This window comes from Berghia stephanieae, chromosome 2 (genome assembly GCF_034508935.2).
Source record: "Berghia stephanieae isolate SIO BIC M18660-M18661 chromosome 2, UCSD_Bste_1.3, whole genome shotgun sequence".
NCBI lineage: Eukaryota > Metazoa > Mollusca > Gastropoda > Nudibranchia > Aeolidiidae > Berghia > Berghia stephanieae.
In genome coordinates, this window is record NC_088361.1 from 29,514,598 (window position 1) to 29,532,723 (window position 18,126).

At 36.4% G+C, this 18,126-nt stretch overlaps 1 protein-coding gene across 1 annotated transcript in view; it reads right to left on the bottom strand.

Annotated features, from left to right (window-relative positions):
* Positions 1-9,695, bottom strand: part of LOC144963919 (uncharacterized) — a 12,721-nt gene extending 3,026 nt beyond the window's left edge. Inside the window, exons 1-4 of the mRNA XM_078897864.1 lie at positions 9,125-9,695; positions 8,617-8,703; positions 7,395-7,456; positions 6,361-6,577 (exon numbers count right to left, since the gene is read on the bottom strand). Of these exons, the coding sequence (XP_078753990.1) occupies positions 6,361-6,577; positions 7,395-7,456; positions 8,617-8,703; positions 9,125-9,188 (430 nt within the window). The 5' untranslated portion in view covers positions 9,189-9,695. The remainder of the gene's footprint in view (positions 1-6,360; positions 6,578-7,394; positions 7,457-8,616; positions 8,704-9,124) is intronic.
* Positions 9,696-18,126: the final 8,431 nt, after the last annotated feature.

An 18,126-nucleotide genomic window follows, 5' to 3' on the forward strand; every position in this document is an offset into this window, starting at 1 on the left:
AAACAGTTTTACTGATAAAACCCTCAAATGATAACAAACCAATATGTTGTTGCTGGTAAGTTGCTTAATTGCATTTGTTAAAAAGCATAAACTGTGAAGCAAAAGTGTTGAAAATCGTTTGAATAAAGTTTAATGCAAAAAAAATAATTCTTAAGCACTTTATGCCGTTCTAAGCTGTCGTTGCTGCATTTTTTTTCATTATTAATTATTATTATTCTGATTAAGGATGAGGGGATAAAGAAAGAATGAAATTAAATGCACAGAGGTGTCATTTCTTGACAGTCACCTCTAAAGATTGCAACTCTTAAAACTATCATAAAAAGAATAGTGAAATTTTACATTAGGTATCTAGAAAATGCTGAACATAAAGCTACATTGGCCAATTAAGTTAGGGTTAGTAGAAAGACTTTTTATTCTGCCATATCTGATTCTTCAGATAGTTCTACATAGCTGCCAACTTTTCAAAAATAAAATAAGGAACGCTCATTTTGCCCGGGATGAGGGGCGATGTGTGCCGAAGCCCCCCCCCCCCCCCCCCCCCCCTTCATCGAATCGCAACATATAAAAGTCAGCCTTTTTAATTACTATTACTAACACTAACAAGTTTGAGATGACAGAGGCTAGTCCAAATGTTGCTCAATTATCGGGTTTAGTACCAGCACATTTGAATCGTTAAAATGACACTTTCCACAATGATTGTTGTTTTGTTTTTAAGGGTTTTACGGCGCTTGCAACACATTTAGGTTATATCAGCGCCAGTAAAAAGGAAGAAAATTGGATAGTAAAAAGTTCTAGAATTACAGTTGAAGCATCCAAGAGAAAGTAAGACATAGGGGAACTGGGAACAAATAGGGATCAGATGTAGATTCCAAGAGCGTATCACCAATGTACTAAGTTTGAGATCACCTATAAGTCTTATCCGGACACAAGAACAAAATCCAACAAAGAGGAACACACTCAAATGCTTACATTATACATTAAAAAATAACAAATATAGTAATAATACATAACAGAGAGATGATTTACAAGGAAAAAAATATCATCTCCCAAAACAATAAATATGCATTTGACTGCTTCCCTCCCAGCTAGGACTCCGGCGAGGGCCAGGAAAAAAACAAGTAATCTCATTCCAAGACAAAGACTGAAAGCATGTTGGAAAACAGATATAAGGGGATAGAAGACACAGTGTGTACCTCCCTGCCCGCTATGGGAGCTTTCCACAATGAGATCAAAATTCAGAACGGACAATATAAAGAAAGAATTCAACTGCCTCAACTTTGATAAGGACCAATACACAAGAAGCACGATTGTAAAATAAATGAAATAACTTAAGATGGTTAGAAATGCATAACTACCAACCTGGTACATCACTTGAGAGGGCGTTTTGGGGTAAAAATTAGGTGAGTTCAGATAAAAAGTAGACGATTGCATATATGTTTTCTTTCATGCAACATAATGGTCTTTAAGTAGTATACTATAATAGTAGTTATAGTAAAATGCACCTCTAAATATTAGAGAATTCCTACTTCTTTACTTTGACAAGATAAACACACCTAAAAATGGAGTATACTTATTTTTCTTGAACCTAAACCGTTACAAAAGCTTGCTTGAAAAAAAAAAAATTAAAATCAGATGAAGATGTTTTTAAAGGGATTAAATTTATATATTCATAAATTAATAAAGGGAAATAATCATTGTCATCTTTAATCAATATAAGCAATTGATTTTCTTATTGAATACCTTCCAATCAAAAAGGTGGATTTAATTTTATTCTTAATTAAAATAATATTTGTAACAAATAGTGAAAGTATCAATACTGTCTTAGAATATTCAAAGTATATCGAGGCTAACATCCATATCCTATGCAAATCTCCAATACATTATGAAAGGTTTGAGTAAAATACAGGCGTCATATAAACGAATGGAACTTTTTTAATTGTTGAAAATCATTTATGTTAGAGGCATAATTCAAATTAAAGAGCTACACAAATGGAGATTATGCTCTCACTGGACACCAATAATAATGATAATAATAATAACAACAATAGTAGTAGTAGTAATAGTAATAATAATGGATCAATAATAATAATTCATTAGGCTCACATGGCTTTTTTACCACAAATTAGTCAAAAATTACAAAATACGGATTTTGAACTAAAAATAAGCACTTACGGACTCAGGAAGTCAAATACGGAACAAATCCGTTTTTAACAGAACGGTTGGCAGCTATGGTTCTACAAAGCATTTGTCTCTCAAGCTGAGCAAATGAATGTTCATATAATATAAAAAAGGATATTGCAATGATGAACAGATTGTACTATATAAAGATAAAACGTTTTTGTAAACCCCCAAAATATGTCAATAACACTATACAATACAATGAATGTAATACAAATCAAATTCATGATTGTCATTACACCGATTGAAACGCTCTTTCCCTTCTATATTTATTTCTTTCATTAAAAATCTTTGTCTTCACCAAACTAATTAGTGTACCTTCAGGGATTCCTTTTTGTGAAAATACCCTGTGGTGTTTTAAGAACAGAATAATTTCAGACTTTCTAGGTAATGATCCCCTTGAACCATGTGCTGAAACATCTTCGACAAAGTTTTTAAAATATGACTTGACTCTATCTGTATCCTCATCTGACCATGACATGTATCTCCGATTTTTGCTTGAATTCCTCTTGGGTTCAGTTTGTTTTGAAGAACACGTAAGCTGATTTGGCACTCCTGCTTCACCATCAAATATTTCTTCTTGATTTGCAGCTGTTACTATGGATGTTCCAAAATTTGCATTTGAGTCTCTATTCACTACAGAGTCATTTGTTTCAATGTTACAATTTCCTTCCCCAGTGACCGATGCTGAGTTATCAATTTGACCCAAAAAATGACCAACTTCTGTTATTTCTCGTATTGCAAGTGGACACTGATAAATGTTTTGATTGATTGATTCACTGTGTCCCATATGTCGATAGAAGACATCTCTCTCGTGTTGTGGGACATCAAGTAAGGCAAATAATGTCGAAGCTCGGTGCCTGAATTTATCAGCTATTAACAACTGGGGTTTCTCTAAATCCTTTACTAAGGAAGTGACATATTTGATGGCAATGTAACCACTTACATGATCTTTGGATATTCCTGTATTTGGAAAAAGAAATGGGTTGTCTGAAATATCAACAGCTTTACGCTCCTGTGCAAGTTTCCTTAAAGGCTGAATTGTGTCATTGGGTATCAACACAGGGACCAACATCTTGCTTCCCTTTCCAGACTGATAGGCCAGCTTATACTTCTCAAGTAACGCTTTTTCCAGAGGATCAGTGACATGTTGTACAAGCTGGGGATCAACCCATACACCTGAATCTGCATCATTCCAGTCTTTTAACAACATCCTTGCGGGTTCTCCGCCTCTCCTCGCATTAAACATTGTAAGCCTAGCTACGATGACATTGCGAAGCCTAACAAACATATGTGAATCAAATAATTGATAATCATCCTCACAAATACGGACCATCTCTTCAGTAATAAATTGCCGTAGCTTCTTTATATCATTCTCTAATGGCATCTCTTTGGGTTTTCTCAAATTTGTTCTCTTTGCTTCACATTGAACTCTGGCTGTAAAAAAAATACTATCCCAATTATAATCCAGGACAGCTTTGAACAAATCTATCTCTGCGGATTCTTCCATTTTGTTTTGCATTATATATTCCCCTTTTAAGAAATTAATTAACTTTTTCAATATAAATCCAATTGAAAGCTTCAAGCCTGCTTTCAATGTCCCATCCTCTTTCAAAGTCATTTCAGAAATGGTTTGCGATATTTCATTAAAGTTACAACGCTTCACCACGTCCTTCCAGAGAAAGAAGGTTGATTCGTTCTCTTCCTAGTTTTTAAAATCAAATTTCCTAAGATGCGTAAATCACTCATTATAACTTTTCTCTCCTTCTTTGAACTTTTACTCCACAATTTTGTTCCTAACAATACTATAGCTTTGTCTGATCGACACAAATTTCCCACTTCATCATTCCGAAATTTGTCAAGAATATTCTCCTTTATTTCTTTACTTGCATTGGGAGCCACGGGATAAAATTTTACAACCCCAGTACACAGAGCATGCTCAGTACTACATTTCTTTTTGTGTTCATAAACCCTTCGTCCAGAGTAAAACCCCTTACAGCCAGCACACATAACAACTTCATGTGACCCTTGTGCTCTCTCACGCATAACTATTGAATTGTTTCTAGTGTTTGAATAAAAAATGCCCTTTTTCTTGAGATAATCCATTGTTCTATCCCTTTCCTTTACAGGCTGTTTCATGGCCTCTGTAACTTCTGTCTCATCTTTGTGTTTCCTCATCAAATGCCTTGAGAGTTTTGTTTGCAACTGTCCACAGTATGGACAGGGTCTCCTTGGCTTTTTGTATTTCTCTGGAAAAAAAAGAAGAAAATAAAGCACATCATGCTATGAACTATGAAAATAAATCAATAGACAGATCATATGCACATCAGCTACATGACAGCGATAGAGAGGAATAGCATTCCAAATATTTAAGGCCTGGACAAGTAACTGTCATAATTCCTTCTTGTTATATACTTTTCTACCATCTATTCCTTTGGAAGAGGTATGTTAGATTTGTGGAGACCTCTGCCACATAACAAATCCAGTGAAAAGACGCCATATTTTTGTTTTGAAATAGAAATAAATAGATCAATCCACCCACTTCACTGGGTTCAGGGTTCCCTCTTCATTATAATCAAAATATGAACATAAATCGGAATAGTAACACATTGAAGTCTCATCTGAATACATAGATTGTCCTTTGTTGTTTCAGCGAAAAATCAGACAGAATGTCAAAAGAATTTTAGGTTTTTCCCCAACCACCCCTTGGAGGTATCAGTATCAGCGGAATGGTAAGCGTCATGTTTTTTACGTTGAGCAACAAAATTTACTCCAAATGCTTCACTCGACCCAGGCGGAAAAGCAATCAAGAATAGACCCAAGTCCTATCCAAAGACTAACATTTCATTTAAGTTTATTGTAGGCCCTTGGCCAATCGACAAAATTCAATTCACATAAATTATTTACAACAATCAGAAATTAATTATATCAATAATAGTAATAGAATGCAATGAAGGCAATATCATAATAATAATAATAATAATAATAATAATAATAATAATAATAATAATAATAATAATAATAATAATAATAATAATAATAATAATAATAATAATAATAATAACAGTAGCGGCTATAAGTAACAATTAATATAGTAACAAAAGTAATAATAGACTATAGTTCATAGTCATAACAATGACTTTCTTTGTCATTGAGGGAGTGAGAAAACATCACCGGCTGGCAGAACAAACAGCCGACATCAATCAAACGTCCTCCAGACCGGTTGAGCATCGGCTTCATTAATTCCTTAAAGACTTCCCCCCAACTGCCTGAACGATGCTGATGCCCAGACAACTTAATCCTGATTTATATTTTGTGGGAATGAAATATGACATGTATATGCCGGAAATATTTCAATAACAAACACACTGTTCAGATAGAAAATATTTGAGTCTTGCCTTTGTTAATTGATACAGGTAAGTTAGGAAAATAAATGCTAGTAAAAACGATCAGCAAGTTCGTGAACACTGCTTCTCAACTCGAACATATGTTTTCATCAAATCTACACACATCATGTTGTGAGCTGAATTTTAATGATCTCAGTTGTCATTGAAAGGAAACCCAAGAATTTTAGAATAAAGAAAAATATTGAACCTGGAAGTCAAAAGGGTTTGTAGCACAGCAGGCATTATCAAAGTATAATTTTAGTACCGACAAATTAAAAAAAAATGTGCTTTTCTTTAAATGCTCCCAATCATCATATACTGTTTAGGTTGCAAGATTAATAAAAATGTTATCTACTCTGATTCTCGTTAAGTTTCCAGCTGGTCTGTGAAAAAAAGCCTTAAGCATCATAGAAATACAAAGAAACAGTTTTAATATATAGATGGGTTGTAACAAAAAAACCATTTTAACACTTACAATACAAGCAATTTAAGTCTATTACAGACAAAAAAAAACCCCAATAAAATAAACATGAACATTTTTATGGCTGGTTTCACTGATATCACTCACACATTGGGGTTTCAGATTCTAAGATGTCCACCCTATCAAATTTGGATTTGTGCTTGTTATGTAAATGGTAGCGTATTTTGCGACGCAGCACTGCCAAAACAGAAAAAAAATGCAATAACACAAATGCAGCACCATGGAGGGGGTGGAAGTTTTCTTTTAAAAGGAATGGGTAAATTAAAATTGATCCCACAAATATCAAAGGAGAAGAATGACAAAAAAATGACTCACCATTGCACGTAACACGTTGGTTTGCAAGTGTATAGCATTCGGGTTGAACCTGGGTCCCAGACTGGCAACGAGGTTCAGTCTGTGATAGTTGTGGATGAGGCTCTGACTGAGTTGGGGAATGAGCACTAGGTTCCAAAGACAATGATGTACTCAGCATTGGGTACCTCACAGAGTACGTAGAGGAATCAGACTCGGAGTCAGCAACAAAATCGGGACCCTGTATATTTTGTGGAAAAGATGACAGATCAATCAATTTATTCATGTTGACAATAAACATGAAGAGCCATTGTTTAATAATCCAACTAAACAATTAGCTGGTTAATAATGCAAGTATAATAAAAAAGAGTTGAGAAAGGCAGACATATTGTCTAAGTATTTAATATGTTCAACTGTGCTTGGATAAATATAGATACACCAACCAGGGTTTCAGTAAACCGTTTTTAACCAACTCTTTAAATCCTACACCAGGACCAACAACTACAAAACAATTTTTTATATCACTACGATTCTGGACATATAAACGGTTGTCATTGCAACAATATGAACTTCCTAACCTTGCAACTGCAATATAGTTAACAAAAAAAGTTGATAAACATTACGATGCAAGAGAATTTGGACAAAATGCGAGATCAAAAGTATAATCCCAACAGAAGCTATTTTAATTTTTCCTGGAAACGCATCATTTTCACATTTTGTCAAATAAAAAAACAAACGACTTCAAATGTGAATGGCTCATCAATGAATATCACTTCAAAATATAACGAGGAAGGTTTAAAATAGTGTTATTGTTGGCGAAGTCCACTGCAAAGAAAAATTTTTAACAACAAAAAACTAGGAGATCTCACTGGTGTAAAACAGTGTTGTCCTTGTCCTGAAATATTGTATTGCGCCTAACAGACTGCAGGTCTCATCTTTTGTGGCAAATGTGTTTTGTCCACCACAAAATATGTTGATGTGAAGCATTTTGAGCATGGTGCCAACTGTGGATAAACGCTATACAAATGTTATGATTTTATTTTAATGTACATACTTACCACAAATGAATCATGTGATATGGAACTTTGTTCTGCATCACTTTCAGGCTCTGAGTTGGAGTCTATATAGAAAATAAAAACAACAAAAAAAAAGCTGAAGACTATCATGTGCAAGTTTTTCTCTAAACTCTTAAACAAAAAATCATGCCATCTTGTGCTGTAAAAGGATTTTTTAAAAATTATTTACCTTATGACTATTGTCCTTTGGAAAAAAAAAGAAAATTAAGTCCGAAACCTTCTGGCTATTTTCTTTTAAATTTCAAGAACGTCAGAGTTGGCAAGGGAGGACGGAAATATAATTCCAGAAACCAATCTGTCTATAATCATATCCATATGATAGTTTTTCGTTCAAGATTCAGGTACAGTCCACTTAGGATAATCGCAATACCTTGGGATCATCGAAAATGTTGGGATTAACCGAAATTCAGTTTCCTGTCCACTATTTCAACATTTTACACATTTATTGTCAACTCAAACCAGTAAATAATATTCTTAGTCCACCACATACAGAGCAATTTGATTGAAACAAAAACCATATGGCAGCCCCGTGTAGATTTGTCAACCAAAAGCAGCTATGAAGCAAGCCGATATCTTATTCAGATTGGAAGAAGTTTCAATCTTTTTTCTCAACAATTCAACATTTGTCAGAGTTAAAGAGATTAGCCTTAATGAGAGACAATAAGCTCTCACCAAACTCGTTGGTCACAATGCACAGTTGTTAATCCTAAAACAAAGGATATCGCTCAGTCTCTCTTTATAACTGTCATTTATAACCTGTTGTCAAGATTATGACCACCCCACCCCTCTTCTATTTAATGGCCACCGATGACGTCACAAACCCATACTGCAGAGCCCCGCCCTCTTTCGACTCTAACAGAGTGGTGACACACTACTGTAGCATTAAATCCTGCTCACTCTCGATTCTTCAACCTGTCACGATTTCATCCATGATGAAATTTAATCATGATATACTGTTTGATTTCTTGAATTTACCACTTTTTAAAAAACCGAAGTTTGTTGCAATTAACCAGTGACTTTTATATAGAATTATTTCCATTGCTTAGGAAATATTGTGATTAACCGAAAGTTGCGATTAAACGAGTTGCAATTATCCGGAGTGGACTGTAATAGTATTACACATCATGACTCAAAAAAAAAAAAAAAAAAAGCAAACTATGTGTACCTAAATGTTATTCATTTCCTCATCAAATTACATTCTTACCATTAACATCATAGATCACATCAAAAGGGTTGTCTGGATTGACAGCAAGACATTTTTCAGGATTTTTAAAGCTCAAATCTCTCTGATCTGAAGTTACAAAAGAAATAGCATATTCTCAACATTAAACTATGATTTGTGATGGCTGTGATATGGCATACTGTATGCATAAAGCAAGATGCAAAGACAGGTTTAAGTTTAAATTATTTTATATTCTTTTCAAAAATCCATTCTAGTTTTGCCAAAATAAAATAAACACGAGAAGTGTTGAGTTGGATAAAGCTAAAACTAAAAGTAGTAGTGGTAGTAGTAGTAGTAGTAGTAGTAAACGACAGATCTTACTCACTAGTGTGAATCTACAGTCTACAGAAGTTCCCGAATTATCTGACTCCACTTCCAAATGACTGACTGACAAGTGACAATCATCAATCGGTGTGTGTGTGATTGTGATGTCTACCCTATTGAAAATCTTAAATCAACAGTGATGTAATAAGAATGGCCAATAACTTACCATTTAAATTATCTCGGTGTCTCTTCAATGATGCCTCCAGCATCAATTTACCCCACGATGCCATAGACGTCTAGTTTGGAACTCAGCAAGTGACGAAAAAATACTTGCGGCTATAGAGAGGACGTCCGTCGGCCACTCTCTCCGCAAGTCAGTTGTCAGTGGTTATCAGATAATCATTGGTTCTTGAAAAATATAGAAACACAGCGGTTCATTTAAAAAGACTCTTTTGTAGATCAAGATATAATGTTAGGTATTGCACTTTAAAATCTCTTCAGACATAGAACGGGTCAACTTGACGTCTAGACCAAATCATTTCGAAGATCGATATGGCAACAGCAACGCCTGGAATGGAGGATTTAAATGCGGCATCTGACGATTCTACTGCTATGACAGAAGATGCTCCATTTCACGACGTCGAGATGGCTTCAACTGGCATCAGGCATCAACATGCTACTCAATAATGGGTTTGATGAAGCGTTTGACTAAGAATTAAAGCTGATAACTGATAACCACCTACTACTGACTTGCGGAGTGAGTGAGTGCCGAGTGCCTCTTTATGCGCGAAATTGACTAAACATACGTTTCACGAAAAAAAGAGTTACTATGTTTGCTTGTCTCTTGTCACCAAGATAAGAATCCGGACCAAGATTCGATAAATCTGTTTCTAAAAATAGATTATAATTCGTATATCTTGTTCATTCCTCAGTTCATCAACTTTCACACAATTTTATATTAGGTTTTCATTACTATAAAAATCCATATAATGCTCTAGAATTTTAGAGAAAATTTCGGAAAGATATATTGCCTCACTATTGAAATATATCGATGAAAACACTGGTACCCCTATTGTACTTTTTTCAGGCGGTCACCTTATTGACCAACGTGAAAATTTAGGCATAACTCTTCTTACTGTGGTGTTTAACAAATAACTTCAATACTATGATTTACAATTATATATCCTTGACGGTTGGGTTGACAACTTTAAACTAAAAATAGAAAAGTGAATGTGCTAGAGGTCAAATCAATAGGGGGACCGGATTTTGGTCTCCCTATTGGTAAAGTACTGTAAAATGAACTAATAGGGGTACCAAAAGTCTCCCTATCCGGTATTAATACATATATATATATATATATATATATATATATATATATATATATATATATATATATATATATACACTCAAGCACGGAAATCTCGAACACGCAAATCTCGAAATCACGGAAATCTCAAACTCTGTACAATTCCCCGTTTTAATCCCTCTATTTTGCTAGTATTGGCAACACGGAAATCTCAAACACTTTCCGGGGCCAACATGGAAATCCTGAACATACTGGACTTTCCCTTGCGGTCCGTTGAATTTTTTTTTATTTTTTGCGAATTTTTTGTGTTGAACAGAAATGAAAGATACCATCGCTCTTCCCGTAGCACTAAGTGCCAGTTAACGTGTTACACGTGTGTGTGTGTGTGGCATATATTATGTGTTTGTGTGTGTGAGCATGCTGAACTGAGAGGGAATTGCGAAGCATGTTTGACCAGCACCAGCACACCACCCATGACTCCATCATTTCTTCACTTAATGGTACTTAATCTATGGTGCCAATACCATCGCAAATAAATGAACAGTACCGCAGGGATGGGGGACTCGGCAGTGATTGCCTTAGGCAGTAACTGTACGTATTAAAATGATACAAACAATTAGGGGTGGGGAAGGTGGGGCGAGACAAATGCCCTCCCTCTCTCTTTAGCCTGCTATGGGTAAGATGGTGTTAAGTGAGGAGTGATAGTGATAGTATTGATTTTAGGTACCGGATTCGTAGGTAATGACGTAGCGTGCTGAGTGTGTAATCCACAATGCGATATGCTGGCTTTGTCTTTTTTATCAAGCACACGCAGTGGGAATTGTCATTCCATTTCTGTAATTGAACTTGAACAAGACAAGACGCACTAAATACAACACCAGTGAAAACTCTCTTCATAATTTTGTAAAAGATGGCAGAGAAAAGGAACTTGAATTGTCTCACTATCGACTCTTAACAGAGTTCACAATAACGGAGAGTTATCATTTTATAATATGACTTTTATCAAGAAGCTAAGCCAAAGAATGCAACAACACACCCAACCATAGCAGAGTTAGGTATTGAGGGATACACTATAATAGCTAGCAGAGATTTTGAAACTTCCGGCAGAGGAGTATACTTATTGGTGAGAGAGAACCTCAAGGTTAACCCCATAGAGGAACTCACAGATCACGACTTTAGGGAGAGCGCTTGGTGCTCGATTGGAGTAACTGGACAAAGTCAGATACTAGTAGGAGTGATTTATCGGAGCCCAAATAGCACAGGAGAAAATAATGAGAGAATGTTGGAGATGATAAGGAGAGCATCACAAAAAAAGCATTCAGAGATAATTATTATGGGAGACTTCAACATGCCGGAACTGGAGTGGAAAGGGATGGACGAACCAAAAGAGGGAAGCCTGGAGGAAAGTTTCATAGAAACCATTGAAGATTGCTACCTACAACAGATAATAAAAGAACCCACGAGACAGAGAAAAAACCAAAAGCCCAACGTATTGGACTTGATATTGATGGAGGAAGAAAATGACATAATCGACCTAAGACTGAGCCACCCACTGGGAAAAAGCGACCATGCGACCATATTCCTAAAACTGAGGGCGACATCAGAGACTGTAGATGAAAAACTGACACTCAGATATAGGAAGGCTGATCTAGAGAGTATGAAAGAGGAACTGGGGCATATCAAATGGGAGGAAATACTAATCGAGGACACCGTAGGAAACAACTGGAGTAGATTTACCAGAGTACTTAACCAATGCTTCGAGAAAAACATCCCGAAAAGCAGAGGGAACCGGGTTGGGAGAAGAAATCAACCTTGGATGACGCAGGAAGTGAGAGAGGCATTACGGAAGAAGAAGGCAGTAAATAGAAGATACTCTAGAAGCAAAAAGGAAGAGGATTGGGACAAATACAAAAGAGTGAGAAACGCAACTACTAAAATAGTCCGACAAGCGCATCAAAAGTATGAGAACAAGATAGCAGAGGAAACGAAAGAAAATCCTAAAGTATTCTGGAGTTATGTAAACAGTAAAATGAAGACAAGACAGGGAACCTGTGACATAAAAAAAGAAGATGGCACTTGGGCATCTGAAGATGAAGACAAGGCAGAGGTGCTAAATCTCTTCTTTGCAAGTGTCTTTACAGTGGAGAACCAGAAAAACTTGCCAGATATTGCTAAAACAAGTAATATAGATACTACACAATGGCCGATTACTGAAGAGAGAGTAATGAAGAGACTACAAAACCTAAAGGAGAGTAAATCACCTGGACCTGACAAACTTCATCCTTACATCCTAAAAAACTTAGCAGAGCAGCTAGTAGAACCCCTAACCAAGATATTTAACCAGTCGATGAAAGAAGGAAGACTACCAAGGGAATGGAAAGAAGCTAACGTCACAGCCATATTCAAGAAGGGAGACAGAAAAAATCCAGAAAACTACAGACCAGTGAGCCTGACATCTGTCGTCTGCAAGCTCATGGAACAGCTGATTAGAGAAGAAATGGTTGATCATATGACCAAGAACAAACTATTCAGCAAAGATCAACATGGTTTCATGGCGGGAAGGTCTACAGTAACAAACCTACTTGAAACAATGGATGACTGGACGAGAGACCTGGAATTAGGCAACAATTTAGATGTCATATACCTCGACTTCAGAAAGGCATTTGACAAAGTTCCACACTGGCGCCTAATCAGGAAATTGGAACAGTATCAAATTAATGATCAGACAGTCAAATGGGTCCGAGATTTCCTCAAAGATAGAAGACAAAAAGTGATAGTGAATGGAACAGCATCAACAGAGAGACTGGTAACAAGTGGAGTTCCACAAGGAAGTGTACTGGGACCAGTTCTCTTCCTGATTTATATCAATGACTTGCCAGACAATCTATCATCTAAATGTAAAATCTTTGCCGATGATACTAAGCTCTATGGAGTAGCTAATACAGAAGAAGAAAGAAACACCTTACAACAAGATTTGAAAAAGCTTGAAGAATGGTCCGAAATATGGCAGATGGAGTTCAATGTAGATAAATGTGCAGTTCTTCACCTAGGAAAAAACAACAGAGAAGCAAACTATATAATGAAAGAAAAACCCCTGCAGAAATCCAATGGGGAAAAAGACCTAGGAGTATTTATTGATAGGAAGCTAAACTTCAAGAAGCAAATTAAAGATGTTCAATCTAAGGCTAGTAAAACACTCGGAATAGTGAAAAGAAATTTCAAGAATCTGAAAACAAAACACATGACTACCATCTACAAGACTATGGTTAGATCAAAGCTGGAATATGCTAACTGCATACGGTATCCGAAGTTTGAGGGAGACAAAGACAGTTTGGAAAGAGTGCAAAGGAGAGCAACAAAACTTATCACACACCTGAAAGACAAAACATACTGTGAGAGATTGAAAGAATTAAATCTCCCGACCTTAGATTACAGGAGAAGAAGGGGAGATATGATCCAAACATATAAAATAGTAAAGGAATAGACAGGGTAGAGGCAGGATTCCTTAAACCAAACAAGAACATTCAGACACGAGGAAACAGCAAGAAACTGAAAAAAGAACGTTTTAAAACAAATGAAAGAAGGAACTTTTTTTCATCTAGAATTGTAAATAACTGGAATAAACTACAAGAAACCACAGTATCAGCAAAAAATTTGAATAAATTCAAAGCAGAGTTGGAGATAAGCAACACCCTAGGAAACAAGTTCAATTATAAAAATTGGTCCAATCATTAATAGATGAGGAGGAGCGAAGGAGACTACACCAAGTCTAAAAGCTCTATACAGAGGTATCCAGGTATAGGTAGGTAAGACCACCCACTATTACCTTCCTCATATCCCATGTAAAATACTCAACATGGAAAACTCGAAAACACAGAAATATCGAACAAATAGGCCTGGTCCCGACTTGTTCGAGATGTCCGTGCTCGAGTGTTTATATATATATATATAGAGAGAGAGAGAGAGAGAGATGGAGAGAGAGAGAGAGAGAGAGAGAGAGAGAGAGAGAGAGAGAGAGAGAGAGAGAGAGAGAGAGAGAGAGAGAGAAAATCAGCTCCGAACACCCTATTTACTTTTCATTCATTTATTTCCTATTTCTTAACCAATTGAACTCCCCTATTTTGGTAGACATAATAAAAGTTTTGCAACCCCAAAACCCTCCAAACAAAAAAAAATCCATTGTGGCAAGACAATTGCTGAGCATGATTGTGAGTGTCACACACCTAGGGCCACTTTCTTAAGAACCCCTCCCCCCAGAGCAAAGGGTGCATACCCAACTTTAAAATACCTTTGATATCTTTGGGATTTTCATGTTTAGCGAATGGCTTGTCTTTGACAGTTTCATAAAAAGTCTGGGGCTGTCTCTGTTGACTATTAGTGGAGTGATGAGGTGAACCACTTTCAGATTCCGTGGAGTGCCTTGACCTGTGGTGAAGACCTGTACCAGATGACTCACCAGCCGTCCTAATTGGAGAATTTCGATCAATAAGGAATGAAGTCATTGCATTGTTTATAAATTTAACATTAACTCATCAGTGTTGTCTTTCAACACAGGAATAACTATAAAGTGATGACGAAACCTTGAAAGATATCACGATTGGGAGTGTCGGTGTACTTGGTCAACCATCAACTTTTTAGTCTTCCACTAATTAATCAAGTATCGATTTGTTGTGACTTTATCGATTTAGATCGAAATGCTAGTGTGCGAACAGCTTGTTTTTTTCATGGGATAAACAAAAATCGTTTCAAATGTGTCGTATATATTTCAAAAAGAATAAGTTTTTTTGTTTTTTGATCTAATCATTAAAGCCAGACCAATTCCCCCCATGAGAAATGTCATAACGTAAGCATGTATCCGACTACACAAAAATTAAGTAATGCTAAATCGAGTACAACTAGCAGTCAGCTGTGTTTGTTTACGCTCTGCAAATGGTTCCATACTTTTAATACGAATTCTTTGTTTTTGTTTTGGTATTTTGATTTGTTGGGGTTTTTTGGGGGTTTTTTTTTTTTTTGTTTGTTTGCTTGCTTGCTTTTTGTGTTGTGTGTGTGGCTTGTGGATTGTTTTGTTTTGTTTGGGGACTTTTGATTTTTTTTTTCAAATTGTTTTTTTAAAAATGTATTTCCCTTATTTCGTGTTTTTCCCCTTCTTGTGGAGGTTTGGTTTTGTTATGGGTGTTATGTGTGTGTGCGCACGCGTGTGAGTGTGTGTGTGTGTGTGCGCGCGCGTGTGTGCAATTAGTATCTAATTTTGTTTGTTTTGTTTTTTGTTGACTTCATTTATGTGATCTTTCATTGAAAGAGAGCTGTCCAATATATCAAGGTTTTTGGCCTTTTTGCGACTGACCGAGATCATCTCATTGCCGATTGAGGGGAGGAGATGTGAATAGTCTCTGATCTGTGCTGCACAAGATAACTCCCGTTTATTCATGTAGGTTTGTGATTGTTCATCCATTTCTTGATTTAGCAACGGTGGCAACAGCATATATGTCTTCAGTTTCTTAGAGAGCAGATTAGATATTTGCTGGGACGGAAGTCTTATGCAACTGGGTGTCCTCTGCATACATGTGGTACGGGTACAGTCAGTATCACCTAATATTAAATTATACTGGATAGAGTACACCATGATCCCTCGTGACTTGTATATCAGACCCCGCGGTTTTTTGCATAAAATATTTCAAAATTTTGCAGAATAAAATAAGTAAATTTTGCAAAAATTTTGCCGGTTTCTAAATATGTTGTATCACACCTAACAACATGCAACTCGTGTAATAAAATATTCCCGTGGAATTACACAATTTCAAACTCAAAATTATGGGACAAAAAATGGCAAATTTTGCCATTAATTATGCTGATTTGGAAATAGACACAAAGTTGGGAAATCAAACTTACAATTTAAAAATTGCTGTCAATGACATTGCTATAATAAAGAAGTAAAAAATTAGGATATAGACGTCTAACCTTTTATTCAACCTAAATAAAAGGTCATATCCGAATTTTAAAAAAAAAAATTTAACAATGAAAGAATTCGTCAAAAATTTGCAAAACTTGCAGATTTTGCGGTTGCAATGCAAATCGGAAAATTTTCCCTAATTTCGCGGCCGCAAGCTGTGCAAAAAAAAACCGCGGGATCAGGTATATAAATTATTTTCATTATTTGCACTCCACTTTATCATTTACTTCCCCAACTAGCCATGTGGAACCAAACTTTCAATTCCTCCAGAACAAGTCGCAAGGGTAGGCATACTTTTATATAAGCACTCTCAATCTTAATAAAAGCACTCTCGTTATAGTGCTTATTCACACCAGATTGAGGTAATGTGAGTCAATTGCATCACCAAAGGACTCAGCATCTAGGCTTTGTACACAACACTGCCAATACCGGTTAACTTTCATTGATTCTGCAGCTGACGGGGAGGCCCATCTAAAATCGAGTTGAATCCACACTGTATGAGACATAAAAAATGACATATCAATATCATTCAGGGTGAGAATGACTGGTCACAAAAAAGGAGGAAATTTTTCATCGTGAAGATCATGACCCATCCATGCGACCATAACCTATAAACTTGAATTTCACTAAAATTTACTGAGATGCGATCCCAAATTTCTGACACGACTCGGTGGAATTTCAAACGTTGAAAGCGTAATTACAGCATTTGGTAGTTGTAGTAGGGATGATGATGTGGTGGTGGTTGTAGGGATGATGGTGTGGTGGTGGTCATAGTAGTAGTGGTGGTAGAGATGATGGTGTGGTGGTAGTGGCAGTAGTAGTGGTGGTGGTAGGGATGATGATGTGGTGGTGGTTGTAGTAGTAGTTGTGGTAAGGATGATGTGGTGTTATTTGTAGTAGTAGTGGTGCTAGGGATGATGGTGTGGTGGTTGTTGTAGTAGGAGTGGTGGTAGGGATATTATTCTTTATTTTTAAAAAGAAGAAAAGAGAAATAGAAAGAAAGGCAAAGGGAAAGAGGGAAAAAAAAAAAAAAAGAGAGAGAGAGAGAGAGAGAGAGAGAGAGAGAGAGAGAGAGAGAGAGAGAGAGAGAGAGAGAGAGATTAAAAAGACAATAGTTGCCTACAACAGAGAGAAAATCTAGACCCATTTGTCCCTCTCTTCCCCTTCAATCATCAACTAACTAATCAAAGAACACCACTGGTCTTCTGTGTCAATTGTGACATCTGGTGCCATTCTGTCTGGCCCGACGTCATGAAAACGGAACCGTCACCAAATTTCACGAGACTGAGCATAGGTGTCAAAATATGACATAGGACATAATGGTGATTTTGTGGTTTTGAGGAAAATGTTTGACACGGCAAATTCAGCGGAAAGCTTGAGAAATTCTCAAAATCCCGGATAATCACTGTTTATTTATCCAAAAAAAAAAAATTGAAAAAGGAGGAATGTGATGGGGATGGGTGGAGATAAACTACAATTTAAGCGGAAATCCGCTTTTAGGCGGAAGATTCTCAGCCCTGAATAATGACTCCCCACACCCACAATTATGTCTATATGACGTCAGTAGTTCAGCAGTTCTATGTCCCGTCTTGTCACAAAAGGCAAGCAATGTTAAGCATGATCAGAGGTTAGATGGTTGACGGTAAATGTTTAAAATTCTCACCTTTGCATTATTTCCTTGGGTAAGGCACTTTACACTTATTACCCCACTCGACTAGGAATGAGTAGGTACTTGGCTATAAGTATAAGAAGTATAAGCAATGACATATATTTTAGGAGTGTTAGTACAAAAAGGATGCCCAAGAGGCAATCTATACTGTATGAAATGGAAATATGGCCCATAATGGCCTGCTGGGTGAACAATAGAAGCATTGTTAAACTCTCTCTCTCTCCTCTCTCTCTCTCTCTCTCTCTCTCTCTCTCTCTCTCTCTCTCTCTCTCTCTCTCTCTCTCTCTCTCTCTCTCTCTC